Source organism: Equus quagga, chromosome 13 (genome assembly GCF_021613505.1).
Source record: "Equus quagga isolate Etosha38 chromosome 13, UCLA_HA_Equagga_1.0, whole genome shotgun sequence".
Taxonomy (NCBI): domain Eukaryota; kingdom Metazoa; phylum Chordata; class Mammalia; order Perissodactyla; family Equidae; genus Equus; species Equus quagga.
The window spans coordinates 91165554-91184084 of NC_060279.1; the positions used below are offsets into that span (position 1 = coordinate 91165554).

General features: G+C 47.8%; 1 protein-coding gene and 1 long non-coding RNA gene across 3 annotated transcripts in view; one reads left to right on the top strand and one right to left on the bottom strand.

Annotated features, from left to right (window-relative positions):
- SAE1 (SUMO1 activating enzyme subunit 1) overlaps positions 1 to 1493 on the bottom strand; it is a 64289-nt gene extending 62796 nt beyond the window's left edge. Inside the window, exon 1 of one of the 2 annotated variants that reach the window (XM_046681699.1) lies at positions 1297 to 1493. In XM_046681699.1, the coding sequence (XP_046537655.1) occupies positions 1297 to 1394 (98 nt within the window). In that variant the 5' untranslated portion in view covers positions 1395 to 1493. The remainder of the gene's footprint in view (positions 1 to 1296) is intronic. The other variant, XM_046681700.1, reaches the window with a different exon arrangement.
- A 10695-nt stretch (positions 1494 to 12188) lies between these two features.
- On the top strand, positions 12189 to 18410 carry LOC124250414 (uncharacterized). Its single transcript, XR_006891550.1, has 3 exons — positions 12189 to 12328; positions 17269 to 17376; positions 17468 to 18410. It is a non-coding gene; the product is annotated as an uncharacterized LOC124250414 (long non-coding RNA).
- The last annotated feature ends 121 nt before the right edge of the window (positions 18411 to 18531 follow it).

The window sequence follows — 18531 nt, forward strand, 5'->3', positions numbered from 1 at the left end:
ACATCCAGAATATAGATCTGACCGCTTCTCCAGAGTTCCAAGGCCCCCTCTTTAGGCCTCAAGTGGATTCCTGCAGCAGTCTCCGGAATGGTAAATCCTCATTTCCACTCTGCCTACTTCAATCCATTCTCCAAACAGTGAGCCTCTTACAACACAAATCAGATCATGTTACTTCTCCGCCCAAAACTCTCCCACGGGTTTCCCAGCACACTCAGAAAAGCAAAGCACTCCCCGGCTCTGCCACCCTGTTTCTCTAACTTGCCGCGCGTGCGCTGGCCTCCAGGACTCACACTGGCCGTTCTCTATGCTAGGAAGGTTCTTCCAGACGGCACCTGGCTCTCTCTCTCACCCAGGTCTGAGGCTCCACGTCACCGCTCTGAAAGGCCACCCTGTCAAAACTGCTCTCCTACTTCGCCATCCTTGATTGGTCCTCTGACCCTGCTTTATTTTTCTCCCTAGCACTCGTGTTACCTAATATGACATGATTTCCGTTTGTCTCCAACACCAGAATGTAAGCTCCATGTGGGTAAGCAGTCTGCTTAGCTCACTGACACAAGCTCCGTGCCTAGAACAGTGCTCGCGGCAGGTGCTCCATAAACATCTGATCGAAAGCATCACCTCTTTCAAAGACACGCCCTCCGATAACTACTCCTCAATGCCCGAGGTAGTGCCCAACCTTAGTGCCCCGGGACGCGCCCCCGAATCCAGACACAGGCAACCTCTTCAGGTACCTCCAGACTCCCACTTGAAAGAACTTCCTCCAAAACTCCTCCGAAACCCTCCTTCCTCCAGATCGACCCAGCCCTCGGGAGCCACAAGAAGGGGAGCTCGCGTCTGTCCGGTCCGCCGGGCTGCCCAGCGCCCAGCCGGGCATGGGAGCCCACGATCTACCAATGAATGAACTACGCCCCCCGCCTTCATCCTTTCCCTGCATCCCCGGCCCCTCCCATTCTCTAAGGCCCCATCCCCGACCCAAAGCCCGCCATCCGCCCCTTCGGGGGTCCGAGTCCCCGAGTCTGCATCCTCCTGATCCCTCAGGACTCCCCCACGCCCCTTCCGGAGACCCCCAATCACGCGGAGCGGCCCCCTCCCCACCCCGGGGCGCCCCCGCTTCCCACACCGTCCACAGCATCCCAAATCAAGCCCTCCGGCCCTCGCAGGCGGGCCAGCATCCCCGGGGACACACTCCCGCCTCCCCTCTTCCCATCCGACCCTCCCGCGCCCGGAGGGCCGCGAACGCCTCAGGCCGGACGCCCCCTGCAGCCCCTCCGCCCCACCAGCCGGCCCGGCCCTGACCGTTTCTGGGCCTCCAACCCCCACAGTCGGATCTGCCGGTCATACTGCGCCGCCTCCTCCTCGCTGATGCCGCCGCCGGCCTCCTCCTTCTCCACCATGGCGCCGGCGCTCGCCGCCCGCGCCCGAGTCCTCCTCACAGCAATCGCCCGCCGGCCCCACGCGCCGCCAACCGCCGCCGGCCGCGCGCCCGCGCTGCGTCTGCGCCTGCGCCCGGGGTCGCGCCTGCGCAATACGGCCGCCGCCGCCCGGCCCCGCCCCCGGAGTCTGCGACCACGTGGGCCTCCTCGGCCTCAAAGGCGGGCCCGGGCCTGCCAGTCACGTGACGGAGGCTCCAGCCAATCCTGGCTAAGAAACGGCTGGGCTGTGGCTCGACAAGGATCCCCAGGTGGTTATTTATGAAGCTATTAATTTAGCAAATATTTATAGAGCGCCTGCTGGAATCCTGGCATTCGGGGTGGTGTAAAATAGGGTGGCGCATGAAGTAGACAAAGTCCTGCCCTCATGGAGTTTACATTTCTGTTGAAGAGGGCCAAAGAAAAGTAAATATAGGGGTGACCTGGTGGCATAGTGCTTAAGTTTGAGCTGCTCTGCTTCAGCGGCCTGGGCTCCCCAGGCCCACAGGCGCGGATCCCAGGTGCAGAGCTACACACAGCTCATCAGGCCGTGCTGGGGAAGATTGGCACAGACATTAGCTCAGGGCCAATCTTCCTCACCAAAAAAAAGAAAAAAGAGGACAATATTAAATCAGGCCATGATAAATGCTTTGGAGAAAAACAAAGCAGGATATACGACTACAGGGTGACAAAAGTGGCCAGGGAACATCTCTCAGAGAAGGTGACATTGTGCACCTCAGAGGTCTGAAGACACTGAGGAAACAGGCTACGTGGATAACCGGGAGATGGGGCATTTCTGGTGTTAACTTGAAAAGCCTCCAAAGGAGTTTATTTAGGAATAGCCAAAAGAGTCACAATTCTAGAGTGCATCCTATGGCAAACCGTAGGCAAATCCAACAAAGAAGGAGAGCTGCTTTTATAGAGAAAAGAGGGAGTAGGGAGGGGGCAGGGCTGTTCTAAAGGAAAGTCCATTGGGGGAAAGTAACAGTTGGGGGGGGGCAACTGATTCTTATTGGCTGAGCTGTGGCGTTTCTCATTGGCTGAGCTGCGGTGTTTCTCATTGGCTGGGCTGTGGTGTTTCTCATTGGCTGAGCTGTGGCATTTCTCATTGGCTGAGCTGCGGCATTTCTCATTGGCTGAGCTGTGGCGTTTCTCATTGGCTGGACTGTGGCATTTCTCATTGGCTGAGCTGCGGCGTTTCTCATTGGCTGATCTGTGGCATTTCTCATTGGCTGAGCTGTGGCATTACACATTGGCTGGGCTGTTGCCAAGGTCAGGAGAGAAATCTTCCTTCAGTAGTAAAGTAGTTTTAGTTCCTCTTCAAGATGCGAGCCTGTGTCTTCCTGTTTGGTGTAACTGACCATGTGTGATAGGGCGTGAGAGCTCCCCCTACAGGCCTTCCTGACTCCAATTTAATTAGGGTTTCTTTTATTAGTTTCCACACTGGGTAGGGGGGAACAGCAGGTGCAAAGGCCCTGAAGCTGGAGTGTGCTGGCACTGGTAAGGAACTGTGGAGAGGGCATGGTTTCTGGAGCAAAGTGAGAGGGGGGCAAGTGGTAAGAGATTAAATCATAAAGGAAGCAGGTGGGGCTGGCCCCATGGCCGAGTGGTTAAGTTCGCACGCTCTGCTTTGGCAGCCCAGGGTTTTGCCAGTTCGAATCCTGGGCACCAACATGGCACTGCTCAACAAGCCATGCTGAGGTGGCGTCCCACATGCCACAACTAGAAGGACCCGCAACTAAAAATACACAATTATGTACCCGGGGGGGGGGCTTTGGGAGGAAAAATTTTTTAAAAATTCTTAAAAATAAAATAAAATAAAATAAATGAAGCAGGTGGGGGATCATGTAGGGCCTCGTGATAGCTAATATGTATTTTCTTTAGGCAAGGTGCCTTTTTATTATTCATTCAACATACTTATTGACACTTGCTATGCATCAACCATTGACATCTGTGCTAGGAATAGAGCAGTGAAAAAGAAAGAAAATAGCTGCCCTCTCATGGAGTTTAAATGGGCTTTACATGGATTCTTCCTTTTTTTGTTGTTGTTCTTCTCCCCAAATCCCCCCAGTACATAGTTGTAGATTCTAGTTGTGAGTACCTCTGGTTGTGCTATGTGAGACGCCGCCTCAGCATGGCCTGATGAGTGGCACCATGTCCACGCCCCGGATCAAACCAGCAAAACCCTGGGCTGCTGAAGCGGAGCGCGAACTTAGCCACTTGGACCTGGGGCCGGCCCCTACATGGATTATTTCTCTAATCCTTATAAGATCAGATAAATTCTTTAATATTCCCATTTCACAGCCAAGGAATCTGAGGTCCAGCAAAGTTAAATATTAGTAGCCTGAACAAAGTCTTCTATCTTAGAAATAGTGAAGTTAGGATTCAAACCCAGGCTGTGTGGCCACCTGCTTCCTCTGAGGTTATACTGCTGGTGACATATGAAGCTCCTACTATGTGCTCTGATCTTGCTGCATGAGGTACACACTCTGTGAACCTCAGTGGTGGATATTTCATCCCCTTTTACAGATTACAACTCTGGGACTCAGAAAGGAGTAGCAATTCATCCAAGATCACAATGTCATTCAAAAAAATTGGCCAATGCCTACTCTGTTGCTTATTGATATGCAATAAATTATGTAAAAACTTAGGGACTTAAGGGGCTGGCCCTGTGGCCTAGTGGTTAAGTTTGGCACACTCCGCTTCAGTGACCTGGGTTTGGTTGCCGGGCACAGACCTACACCACTCATCAGTGGCCATGTTGTGGTGGTGACCCACATACAAAATAGAGGAAGAGGGGCAGCGGATGTTAGTTCAGGGCAAATATTCCTCAGGAAAAAAAATTAGGGACTTAAAATGACAATAAACATTTTTTATGTCTTACAGGTTCTGTGGGTCAGGAATTCAAGAGCAGTTTGGCTGGGCAGTTCTGGCTCATGGTTTCTCAGGAGGGGGCAGTCAGATGTCAGCTGGGGCTGCAGTCATCAGAGGCCTGGGGTGGAAGATTGTGTGGCAAGGTGGCTCATCTACATGGCTGGCAGGCTGATTGGCTGATGGCTGAGGCCCTCAGTTTCTCTCCACATGGGCCTATCCACCTGGCTGCTGGAGTGCCCTCATGACCCGGCAACTGGCATCCTCCAGACGGAGTGGTCCACAAGAGCAAGTTGAAAGCAGCAATGCCTTTTAGGACTCAGCCTGGGAAGTCACTCACTGTCACGTCTGCAGTATCCCATGGGTCACCACTGGTCAGCTCTATTCATTGTGGGAGGCACGATGCAAGGGCCTGAGTCCTAGGGGCCGAGGATGACTTGGGGACCATCTTAGAGGCTGGTTACCACATCCACTAAGCACTATGCCCTGTGAAAATAAGGTGAATAAAGAAAGATGGAGGGGCCGGCCTGGTGACGCAGCAGTTAAGTGCACACGTTCTGCTTTGGCAGCCCGAGCTTCACCGGTTCGGATCCCGGGTACGGACATGCCACCGCCTGGCACGCCATGCTGTGGCAGGCGTCCCACGTATAAAGTAGAGGAAGATGGGCACAGATGTTAGCTCAGGGCCAGTCTTCCTCAGCAAAAAGAGGAGGATTGGCAGCAGCTAGCTCAGGGCTAATCTTCCTCAAAAAAAAAGAAAAAGAAACATGGGCCTGCCCTGCGTGGGGCTGACAGTCTAGTAGGGGAGACAGACAGTACTTCATCAGTCAAAGAATTATTCACAAGTTCAACTACTCGGCAGATCCCTACCACATCCCTACTAGGTGTCTGGCTTTGTGCCAGGCCCTTGGAATACAATAGTGATGAAAATGGACAAGCTCCTGCTTTAGACGCAGCTACAGTCCACTGGGAGAGAGAAAATAGCGGCATAAATACAAATAGATAGGAACTTTGGGAAGTGCTGTGAAGGAAAAGAAGAGAGAGCTAAGACAGCGTCTGAGTCAGGAAAGGATATTCTGAGAATGTAAATGTTCGGCTTCGCAGAGTAAATAGAGGTTAAAACTAACAAGCAGGGGAAGAACCCCCCGGCAGAGAGGATGGCTGCCCCTGCCAAGACCCAGAGTTGAAGCTCGTTCTCTCTGTCTGATTCTGCCTCCCAGAGGGTCTCTCCTTGGCCCGCACTCCCCTCACCCCAGGTACTCTGTGGGAGGTTTAAAATACGTCCATAAATCCTTTGATATTCTTCACTGATTTGGGGGGAGGGGATTTCTGTCCCCTGATCTTGAATCTGTGCTCTGTGGCTGCTCGATCAAAAGAACACGATAGAAGTGAGTGCTGAGCCAATTTCCAGGTCCAGGCCTTGATAAATGGGGAGCCTCCCTTCAAAAAAGCTAAACACAGAAATACCATATCAGCCAGCAATTCCACTCTTTTTTTTTTTTTTTTTGTGAGGAAGATTAGCGCTGAGCTAACTACTGCCAATTCTCCTCTTTTTGCTGAGGAAGACTGGCCCTGAGCTAACATCCATGCCCATCTTCCTCTACTTTATATGTGGGACGCCTGCCACAGCATGGCTTGACAAGTGGTGCCATGTCCACACCTGGGATCCAAAACGGCAAACCCCAGGCCACCGAGAAGCAGAACATGTGCACTTAACCACTGCACCACCAGGCCAGCCCCCCAGCAATTCCACTCTTAGGCGTATACCCAGAGGAATTGAAAGCAGGAACTCAAACAGATAGCTGTATGCCAGTCTTCATTGTAGCACTATTCACAATTGCCAAAGGTGGAACGATCCAAGTGTCCATCAACTGATGAATGGATAAACAAAATGTGGCATATCCATTCAGTGGAATATTATTCAGCCATGAAAAAGAATGAAATGCTGATACACACTACATGAATGAACCCTGAAAATTTTATGCTAAGTGAAAGAACCCAGACACAAAAGGTGATGAAAAAAGAAATAAGTAGTGGTGATGGCTGCATCACATTGTGAATGTTCTTTTTTTTTCTTTTTTTTTTGACGAAGATTAGCCCTGAGCTAGCATCTGCTGCCAATCCTCCTCTTTTTGCTGAGGAAGACTGCCCCTGAGCTAACATCCGTGCCCATCTGCCTCTACTTTATACGTGGGATGCCTGCCACAGCATGGCACCAATCAGTGCCATGTCTACACCCAGAATTTGAACCAGCAAACCCTGGGCCACCGAAGCAGAATGTGCACACTTAACTGCTGTGCCTCGGGCTGGCCCCTTGTGAATGTTCTTAATGCCACTGGACTGTACATTTACAAATGGCTAAAATGGTGGATTTTCTTATACATTTTTTACTGAAATTTTAAAAAATTAATAATGTAATATACCAAAACCCACTGGATTGTACAGTCTAAATGGGTGAAGTGCATAGTATGTGAATAGCACAGTAAAGCAGTTAAAAAAAGAAAACGAGAGGCCGGCCTGGTGGCATAGCAGTTCAGTTCACACACTCTGCTTCAGCAGCCCAGGGTTCACAGGTTTGGATCCCAGGCGCAGACATACACACTGCTCATCAAGCCATGCTGTGGAGGCATCTCACATATAAAATAGAGGAAGATTGGCATAGATGTTACATCAGTGACAATCTTCCTCAAGCAAAAAGAGGAAGATTGGTGACAGATGTTAGCTCAAGGCCAATCTTCCTCACCAAAAAAAATAAATAAATAAGGAAATGGGCAGCTTCCACTTTCTATCTCTTGGGACACTTGCTCTTGACCCCAGCCTCCACGCTAGCAGAAGCCTAAACAGCCCAGGGAGAGGTCCACCTGGAGAGAAACCAAAGCTCCTGACCCTCAGCCAGGTCAACAGCTGCAGCCGACAGCCAGCACCGACTTGCTGGCCACGTGAGTGAGCCATCTTGGAAGGGGATCCTCTGGCCGACAGTCAGGCCACCCCAGACGGAGCAGAGATGAGCCACTCTTGCCAAGCCCTGCCCAGAGTGCTGATCCATAAGCAAAGGAAATGATTGATGTTGATTTACACCAGCAAGTTTTGGGATCGCTTGTTACATAGTGTTGGATGACCTGAATATTCTCCCCCCCACCTCTCTCTTCACACATTCCCCTCTCTCTCTCCCTCTTTGCCTGACCCCACTTCCCTTTCTCTCCTTGACTCTCTGTCCCTTTCTCTGCGGACACTCCTCATCTTTCTGGATTCGATCTCTCTGACATGCTCATTCATTCAAATTTCCCTCAGGACCTCCTCTGTGCCCAGGCCCATGCTAGGGGACACATGGAGGGGAGTATTTTGTATTGTGCGGTCAGGGAAGATCTCTCAGGGGAAGTCATGAGCAAGTAGAGACCTGGGGAATGAAGAGAAGCTGGATGACTGAGCCATGGTGACTGAAGGGGACAAAGGCATCAATCAAGAAACTGGGTCATGAAATTTTTTTTCCTGAGGAAGATTGGCCCTGAGCTAACATCTGTGCCAACCTTCCTTCACTCTATATGTGAGATGCCGCCACAGCATGGCTGACGAGTGGTGTAGGTCTGTGCCTGGGATCCGAACTCACAAAACCCTGTGAATGTTTTTATTTTATTGAGATATAATTGACATATACCACTGTATTAGTTTTAGATGTATGCTCTTTTTTTTAAGCCTGGAAATTTATTTGTTAATTACACTATGTGACCATTGAGCTTTGAGTCATACAGAATATAAAAATACAGAATATAAAAAATTCAGGATCCTGGCGCCAGCCCCATGGCCGAGTGGTTAACTTTGTGTGCTCCGCTTCAGTGGCCCAGGATTCACACATTCGGATCCTGGGTGTGGACCTACACACACTCATCAAGCTGTGCTGTGGCAGCATCCCACATAGAAGAACTAGAATGACCTGCAACTAGGGTATACAACTATGCAGTGGGGCTTTGGGGAGAAGGAAAAAAGAGGAAGATTGGCAACAGATGTTAGCTCAGGGCCAATCTTCCTCACCAAAAAAAACAAAAAACAAAAAACAGGATCCTGACCGCTAAAGATGCAAGTCAACCCTTCCAGAATAAGCACCACTTTACTTAGAATGATTTGAGGCTCTCTTTGAAATGACCATGTGTGGGAAGCATGTGCCTCTTCAAATTTGTAATGTTTCTTCCAAATATTGCTTGGCCCCTAGGAAATGCCCCTTCCTAGCTGCTTTCCTGACCCCAATCCAGCCTATAGTCATGACCTTACCCCTTACTCCAGAGGATGAGGTGAGAGTCCAGATGGATTCAAGTTTAGGGACAGAACGAGTATAACTGACACTATTTGGTAATTTTTATTTTATTTTATTATGTCAAGATTTTTTTTTTAAAGATTTTATTTTTTTCCTTTTTCTCCCCAAAGCCCCCCGGTACATAGTTGTATATTCTTCATTGTGGGTCCTTCTAGTTGTGGCATGTGGGACGCTGCCTCAGCGTGGTTTGATGAGCAGTGCCATGTCCGCACCCAGGATTCGAACCAATGAAACACTGGGTCACCTGCAGCGGAGCGCACGAACTTAACCACTCGGCCACGGGGCCAGCCCCAAGATTTTTTTATTTTAACGGTTTTCAAGCCTACAGAAAGAAACAGTCCAATTAATATTCATATAGCCTTTATCTAGATTCATTAATTTGAAGTTTTGGCACATTTAATTCTTTCTCTCTCACACACACACACACACACACACACACACACATCTTTTTTGGCTAAACCATTTTAGAGTTAGTCATTAGTCCTTAAATCAACACAGGAAAAAGTTTCGAGAACTTTTTTTGAGAACCACATATCTCACCAGGAAACTCAGCAGGCCAGATCCTCTTAAACATCTCCAGCATGTGAAAAAGCCAAATATGCGTAAATTTCTTGAACTGAAACATTAATTCCAGAAGTCTGAGTCACTGGAACATTTCTATATTTAACTCCAAATAGTTCCAGGGTTCGATGATGCCAACTAAGGAAATAATCGTGGCAACCAGCAGATTCACTAAGTTTTGTTTAATATTCTTACTTTTTTTTTTTTTAAAGCTTGGCACCTGAGCTATCATCTGTTGCTAATCTTCTTCCCCCCCTTTTTTTTTCTTCTTCTTCTTCTCCTCAAATCCCCCCAGTGCATAGTTGTATATTCTAGTTGTAGGTCCTTCTGGCTGCTATGCCGGATGCCGCCTCAGTATGGCCTGATGAGCGGTGCCGTGTCGGTGCCCAGGATCCGAACCAGTGAAACGCTGGGCCGCCGAGATGGAACACATGGACTTAATCAATCACTCAGCCACGGGGGCCAGCTCCTCACTAAGTGCTCTTAATCATTGCCTGCCGTGGCCAATTGCATTTTGCAAAGATGGCTACGACAATACCTCCCATCCTACACACTCTTCTTGCAACATCCCTTTGACACTACTCCCATGGATGGGGTGGGGGGATCCATGTTCCCTTCCCGAAACTGGACTGGCTTTGGTGACTGACTGATAGAATGTGGTAGAAGAGACACTGCTTAACTTCTCAGCTAAGTCAGGGCAGGGCAGGCTGCTTCCACCCTCTTCATGGGAAGCCTCAAGTTGGAGCCTCGAGCTACCGGATAAGCTGTCCTACTGCCCTGAGGCCGCCATGATGAGAGGAAGCCCAAGAGCCGATGAGGAGAAACCACGTGCAGAAACTACAGGAAGCCAGAGAGGTGGCTGCCCAGCCCCAGCCCACCAGCCACCCACCATTCCAGTTCTAGCCTTGTGATCTGCAACCACACAAGAAGTCCCAGGCCAGGACCAGCCAGCCAAGCCTTCCTGAATTCCTGACCCACAGATACTGTGAAAGATGATAAAATGATTGTTACTGCTCCAAGCTACCAAATTTCAGGGCAGTTTTTTTTTTTTTAATTGTGGTAAAATACACATAACATAAAATGTACCACCATAGCCATTCCTAAGTGTGTTGTTAATGGTAATGTTAGGTATATTTACATTGTTGTGCAACCAATCTCCAGAACTTTTCATCTTGCAAAACTGAAACTCTATACCCATTAAACAAATCTCCATTCCCTCCCCCCCGCCCCAGCCCCTGGCAACCACTATTCTACTTGTGTTTCTATGAGTTTGACTATTCTAGATACTTCATATAAATGAAATACGGAATTTGGTTTTTTGTGACTGGCTTATTTCACTTAGCATAATGTCTGCAAGGTTCATCCATGTGTAACGTGTGTCAGAATGTCCTTCCTTTTTTTTTCTTTTTGAGGAAGATTGGCCCTGAGCTAACATCTGTTGCTAATCTTCCTCTTTTTGCTTGAGGAAGACTGTTGCTGAGCTAACATCTGTACCACACTTCTTCTCTTTTATGTGGGATGCCGGCTTCGTGAGCGGTGCTAGGTCGGTGCCTAGGATCCGAACTTGTGAACCCCTGGCTGCCGAAGCCAAGCATGCGAACTTAACCAATACATCACTGGGTCTGTCCCCAGAATTTCCTTCCTTTTTAAGGCTGAATATATTCCATTGTACGTATACACCACGTTTTGTTCATCCATTCATCCATCAATAGACATTTGGGTCACTCCTACCTTTTGACTATTGTGAATAATGCTGCTATGAATACAAGTATGCAAATGTCTCTTTGAGACCCTGTATTCAATTTTCTTGGATATATACCCATGGCGCAGCTAGTTTTTCAACAACAACTATTCAGAACAGCTGCCAAAAGTGAGACTTTGTAACATAAAAGGGGTGGAGAGCAGCTATGGCGCAGATCAGGCTCCTGGGTTTAAGGATTCCGTAATTACGGAATTACCAGGCGGCTGCTCACCGTTAACCAGGCAGCCTTTCACTCCCACCTGCACATTAGAATTATCCGGGGAGCCTTTCAGCAAATCTAAGGCCAGTCCCCGCCTTCAGAGACTCCGATTAATTGGTCCGGGGTGGAGCCGCGACATTGGGATTTGTACAAAACGCTCCCCAGTTGATTCTAAAATGCAGTCAGTGTGGGGAACCACGGAACAGAGATCTGTGTATTGCTTCATTCTAGTCTCAATTTTTCTCCTGTTCTCCCTGTTAGAACCATGTAACTCTCAGGGCTGTTTAAAGATGTCGGGTTGAGCTCTGGATCTCTCTCCTGGCCCTGGACAACTTTTAATCACACTTTTTATTTTATTTATTTTTTTGAGGAAGATTAGCCCTGAGCTAACATCTGCTGCCAATCCTCCTCTTTTTTGCTGAGGAAGACTGGCCCTGAGCTAACATCCATGCCCATCTTCCTCTACTTTATACGTGGGACGCCTGCCACAGCATGGCTTGCCAAGCGGTGCCATGTCCGCACCCGGGACCTGAACTGGCGAACCCTGGGCCACCAAGAAGGGGAATGTGCGCACTTAACCGCTGCGCCACCGGGCCGGCTCCTATTTCCCCAAATTTTAAGCATTTCCTTGCAATAGGTTAATTCAAAAGCCCATGCACTATGTGAACGATAATGGGAGCCAGGTTGTCTCAGTGTCAGAGGGGGTACAAGTATAGAAAAGGCGAGGGCTGGAATGAGTCCTATGGGATTGGACTGGAGTTACAGGTATCTGTTAGTTTCCCCGTGGCCGCCATACCCCAGTTCCACAAGCCACGTGGCTCAAAACAACAGAAAGGTATCGTCTCACAGTCGTGGAGGCTAGAAGTTTGACATGAACGTCTGAGCTCTCTCTGAAGGCCCGGGGGAACGAACCCTTCCTTGCCTCTTCCGGCTTCTGACAGTTGCCAACAATCCTCGGCATTCCTTGGCTCTTAGATGCATCACTTCTGTCTCCGCCTCTATTGTCACATGCTGTTTTCCCTGTGTGTCTCTCTCTGTCCCTTCTCTTCTTCTTATAAGGATACCCATCATATTGGATTAAGGGCCCACCCCACGCCAGTGTGAATTCATCTTAATTTAATTAGTTACAGCTTCAGTGACCCTTCCAAATAAGATCACATCTTGAGGTTCCAGGGGGAACACGAATTCGAGGCGAGGGAAAGACTAACCCAGTACAGGTATGAGTGCATGTTTTTAAATATATAACGACGTACATAGAAATAACTATATATGTATATGTGTGGAGCTAGCTAGCTAGCTAGATCGAATAAGTCTGGGATGTGGTCAAAAATAATCTAGTGGAGTTGGGGGTGGTCAGTGGGTGGGAGTCAGGAAGCGAGCTTGGCTCTGAGCTTCTAATCGTTGAAGATGGATGATGGGTAGATGAGGGTTCAGTTTACTCTCCCTTCTGTTTTTGTATATGTTTGAATTTTTCCATAATACAAAGGTTTTTTAAAGCCTCATTTTCAAGTTCTGAATCCACAGCTATCAGACTACGCTGTGCTGCTTCTGGACCTCAGGGAAAGATGCCAATGACAGGATCAAATGACCTCTGCACAGGAAAGACGTTTAGAAGTCACGGAATGACTGGGCAGCAGAGGGTTATATCAAGTATCTTTTTGACGAACCTTTGGAAATAAACACATGCTGAGTTGCCTTATACTATCGACCTGAAATGTACACGGACCTGAAAAACAAAGGGAGTGGAACTATTTTCTTTTTTTTTAAAGATTTTATTTTTTTATTTTTTCCTTTTTCTCCCCAAAGCCCCCCGGTACATAGTTGTATATTCTTCGTTGTGGGTCCTTCTAGTTGTGCATGTGGGACGCTGCCTCAGCGTGGTTTGATGAGCAGTGCCAGTCCATGCCCAGGATTCGAACCAACGAAACACTGGGCTGCCTGCAGCAGAGCGCGCGAACTTAACCACTCAGCCATGGGGCCAGCCCCAGGAGTGGAACTATTTTGAAGAGCTAAAAGGGATCCTTAGCATTAAATGATTTCTTAGTTAATATATTGACCTTGAATGTGACCCCTAAGACCCATGGCTTGTAGTCATTTGTAATTGGTTAGGGAGTGACCAGAGCTATTACCTGTGGGTACAGAATAACTCTTGAAAAATGATCACTTTGCGAAAAAACAGCCATGAAAATGAAGCTAAGTGCTCCAGAAATTCTTTTCTTTCTTTCTTTTGAGGAAGATTAGTCCTGAGCTAACATCTGCTGCCAATCTTCCTCTTTTTTGCTGAGGAAGACTGGCCCTGAGCTAACATCCATGTTCATCTTCCTCTACTTTATACATGGGATGCCTACCACAGCATGGCTTGCCAAGCGGTGCCATGTCCATACCCGGGATCCAAACCAGGGAACCCCGGGCCGCCGAAGCGGAACGTGCACACTTAACCGCTGTGCCACTGGGCCAGCCCAACACAAATTATTTTCTCCTGCATTTCTAGACTCAGTAAATGTCTAAAAGGGCCGCTTTTCCCACTACCTCCTTATACTTTTCTAAAGCTTATAGGGAAAATTTAATGTATTTTCCAACGTATATCCTCAAATGTGGGGGAATATGTTTTTAAACTTTTCTTCTTGAAGTGAAATTCACATAACAGAAAATTAACCACTTGAGAGTGAACAATGCAGTGGCACGCACGCTCACCATGTTGTCCAACCACCACCTCTATCTAGTTCCAAAACCTTTTCATCACCCAAAAAGTGATGATTTATATCTTATAAATCCCCCAGAGTCTACCATGACTTTGCTAGGCACACAGTTCCAAAAGAACTGGAAAAGTTTAGCTTTACAGCTTAATATAACTTAGTATAAACAATTCTTTCCATCATTTAAGAACTATCATAAACTTCGTTCATTAGGTGATCATTCATTACCAACATCACGTTGCAGGACATCCTTTCATTCCTGGTGCCTGTCCTCTTGTGCCAGTAATAACTCCCTCATTATTGGGATGCCTAAAAAAGCTCCCACAAATTTCCAAAGCGCCCCTCAAAGGAGCAATACTCTCTCCTTGAGAACCAGTGGACAGCCAAAAAAACTCATTAATTTCCCACAATAATTTCCCACATATCCTCAAGGGGGCGACATCGTCTCCTTGAGAACCAGGTGGACCAATGATCATCTCCCGGCCTGCACTTCACTGCGTCCCATCTCTCCAAGAAATCCAGAGTTGGGTTAGCAAGGAAGAAAGAGGAAACAGCTATTGGGTTGGCGGTCAGCAAGATCCCACACATCATAACGCCTCCCTTTGGCCAATGGTCTCCTCGCTTCTTCCCCAGGTGTTTCCAGAGGCTGGAGCCAGGAGCTGATGGTTCTTTCACACTGTGTAATGTCTTCTCTGGAAAGGCCTCTTCATCCATCGTGCAAAGAACCCGCCCTAGAGCCACCCCAGGAACTAGAGAAATAGAATCCTTTGCTAGAACAATGATGTCCTACGAGAAGAAAGAAACAGGGACCCTGGAAGCATGGGTCGGACTTAGGGGCGTTACAGAAAGTTCCATCTCAGAAAAATACACGGACCTGCCAGCTCAATGACATTTTAGAGGTCCAGAGGAAGAATTGTGGAATTTGGGGAGTTTCTTTTTTCAGAATAAAAGGGCAAGTTGCTAAGTCTTGCGCCTCCCCCTGCCCCCCCCCCCCCCAAAACACACACAGAGTAGGAAAAAGCCACAATGTTTGGTGGCTCTCTTGGAATTTTGGACGCAACTTGTATCATGGTTGGGAGATTTGCTCTCACTCATCAGCAAAGAAAGGTCTAAGGCTGCTGGGGCCCTGTGCAAAAGAAAGTTCTCCAGCAGGTCCAAGATGTATTGCCAAGGACTCCGCCAATTGGGTCTTCTAACCTAGCAATCCAGGCATTCTCAAGAGGGGTGAACACACTACAATTCCCTTGTCTGTTCTCCTATTGGTGGGCATTCAGGTGGTTCCCAATTAGAGACCATTTCAAATGGTGCTGCTGTGAATATCCTTGTTCATGCCTTTTGGTATGCACTTGTTGCTCGTATGCTTTTGGGTGGAATTGTTGAGTTGTAGTGCAGGCAAAAGTTCAGCTGAGGGGCTGGTCCCGTGGCCGAGTGGTTAAGTTTGCACACTCTGCTGCAGGCGGCTCAGTGTTTCGTTGGTTCGAATCCTGGGTGCGGACGTGTCACTGCTCATCAAACCACGCTGAGGCAGCGTCCCACATGCACAACTAGAAGGACCCACAACGAAAGAATATACAACTATGTACTGGGGGGCTTTGGGGAGAAAAAGGAAAAAAATAAAATCTTTTAAAAAAAAAAAGTTCAGCTGAAGTCAATACTGCCAAGCCATTTTCCAAAATGTTCTAAGAGAATTCCTGCGTTTCTCCCGCGCTCTATTATAACTCTCTATACTTGTGTGCTCTGGTCACCAAATGCACGGAGGTTTTCCCACACCAAACAATTCTCCACCTGGGGGACACCAGCTGAGGCCCTACACTTTAGTTCAGTTCTGACACTATCTAGCTGGAATTAGCATGAGATCCCACAGGTTAAGGACTCAGTCCCACAAGACTGCCCACCCCAACTTCAGACTCGCATTGCAAGTGCTTCTGGTTGGCTATAAATTGGAGGTTCCCACAATCCCTCTGTTTCCTTTAATTTGCTAGAGGGGCTCACAGAACTTAGGAAAACTGTTTACTTTCTAGATAATCGTTTTATTATAAAGGATACTAAAGGATATGAATGAACAGCTAGATGAAGAGATGCACAGCATGAGGTCCAGAAGGGTCTCAAGCAGAGGAACTTCTGTCCCCGTGGAGTTTGGGGCGGGCCACCCTCCTGGCACATGGATATTTTCTTGTTCATCAACTTGGAGGTTCTCTGAACCCCACAGTCAGGGATCTTTATGGAAGCTTCATTATGCAGGCATGATGGACTAACTCATTGACCATTGGTGATTAAGTTAAGCTCCAGCCACCCCCCCCATCTCCCCCCACACCCTAGAGTTTCCCTCTCCAGAGGTGCAGGTGAAGGTTCCAACCCTCTGATCACTTAGTTGGTTCCCCTGGCAACCAGCTTCTATCTTCAGTGGCTTTCCAAAAGTCACCTCATTAACATCAACTCTGGAGTCGTTGAAAGGGGCTTGTATGAATAAGAAAATACATCTTTATCTATAGCTCTTACCACTTAGGAAATTCCTAGGGTTTTAGGAGCTCTGTGCCCAATACTGGAATAAAGACCAAATATATATATATTTCTTCATATATATCACAATACAGGGGCCGGCCCGGTGGCGCAGCGGTTAAGTTCGCGCGGTCCGCTTCGGTGGCCCGGGGTTCGCTGGTTCGGATCCCAGGTGTGGACATGGCACCACAGGGCAAGCCATGCTGTGGCAGGCGTCCCACACATAAAGTAGAGGAAGATGGGCACAGATGTTAGCTCAGGGCCAATCTTCCTCAGCAAAAAGAGGAGGATTGGCAGCAGATGTTAGCTCAGCGCTAATCTTCCTTAAAAAAAAAAATCACAGTACACGTTATACCAATTTATAGTCCCTCCAGCAGTAATGGGAGAGTTCCAGTTGCTTCACCTCATTACAAACACTTGGCTTAGTCACACAATGGAATACTCCACAGACATGACAATGAGTGAACAACCACATGCCACAAATCTAACGCTGAGTGAAAGACGCCAGACACATGAGTACATAGTGCAGATTTCATTTGGAGGACAACCTTAAGGCAAATTAAGACAAAATTACTCTACACAGTTAGAAGTCAGCAGGATGATTACCCTGGAGTGGGTGAAGGAGGGTACCTGACGGTTACTGTATATATTCGATCAGAACATAATTACCCTTCCATCTCATTCCCAACACAGGCACAGACGAAGAGCAGTTACTCTGGTTAATTTGCTGGTTTCTTGTCTAACCTGAGCAGTGACTCAAGGGTCACAAGGATTGATAAGCTTGTTGCGCAGAAGAAAAAGAATGCTTTCAAGGAAGATACAACCCCCAGCTGCCACAAGTCTGATTGCCTAAGGGCTGAGCTGGAGTGAAAGAAACACGGGTTCGGCCTTTGTTTCTCCCCAGACTCCCCTTCTCAAGCCCCTTAGCTCTATAAAACCCTCTGCTTTCTTCTCTTGTTAAGGTGGATTTGAGAGAACCTATCCTCCTGCCTTCTTATGGCCAATTTGAACAACCCTTTCTCCATCTCCAAGCACTGATGTCTCAGCCGTGTGAGCTTATTGCACATCAGGTATATGAACTCAAGATTAAGAGGTCTGGGTCAGGGGTAGTGACTGGAGGGGAACCCCAGATGGTTTCTAATTTTCTCTTTCTTGATCTAGGTGACTACATGCTGTATTCACTTTGTGTAAATGTATCAAGCTAGATACCTATGATTACAAGTTTTTCAGTATGTATGGTATTCTTCAATAAAAAGGAATGAAAGAAAAAAAGATAGGGCTAGTCCATGGACCTCTGTAAGCCTGGGAGGCATCAACCCTGGGGAATTATAAAAAGTCATTACCGTTTTGATAATTGATTCCTCTTGTTCTGAGAATTAGCTCTTGGCATATTTGTGGGTTCTATGAAGACCAAACGACTGGCCGCAAAGATCTCAGGTAACCGTGCATTATCTGATGCACCAAGTGACGAAGTGGGCAGACCCGGCAACACCTCATCATCACGTGGAAATAGTATGTTGGGGACTGAACTCCAGCGGGTCCTCAAGGCTCAAGTAGTTGTGTGAATAAGGTCTCACATGTCCAGTGTCCCACTTTCCAGCCACTGCAGGCAGATCGATTACCGTGGATCCTTTCCAATGGGAAGGTGGCCAATTTGCTTTCACTGGAATAATCATTTGCTGGGGAATTAGGGTTATTTCGCGCCGCCCCCCCCTCCGCCCCCGCTTTGGCCTATTTCTGCCAGCGTTACCATCCATGGACTTTACTTTTGTTTTCATAGTGTAATTTTTAAAAATTTAAACACGACCCTCATACAAAACACTGTGAGCGTGTGTCAAAGATGTTATTTAGCTCAATGATGGAACCAGAGGAAAAATAAAGATGGTTCAAGGAGGACCTGAGAAACTCACACGTGTAGACAGTGGAAAAACGAATGCTGGAATTGGGTTGGAAAATTTGATACAAAACTGGTCAACGTCTTTCAGGGTTGTGTTTTCCTTTTTAAAAAAAATTTTTTAATTGTTTATTTTTTTTTTCAGGAAGATTAACCCTGAGTTAATATCTGCCGCCAATCCTCCTCTTTTTGCTGAGGAAGACTGGCCCTGAGTTCACATCTATGCCCACTTCTTCTATTTTATATGTGGGACGCCTGCCACAGCATGGCTTGATAAGCAGTGTGTAGGTCCACACCTGGGATCCGAGCCGGTGAACCCCGGGCCACCGAA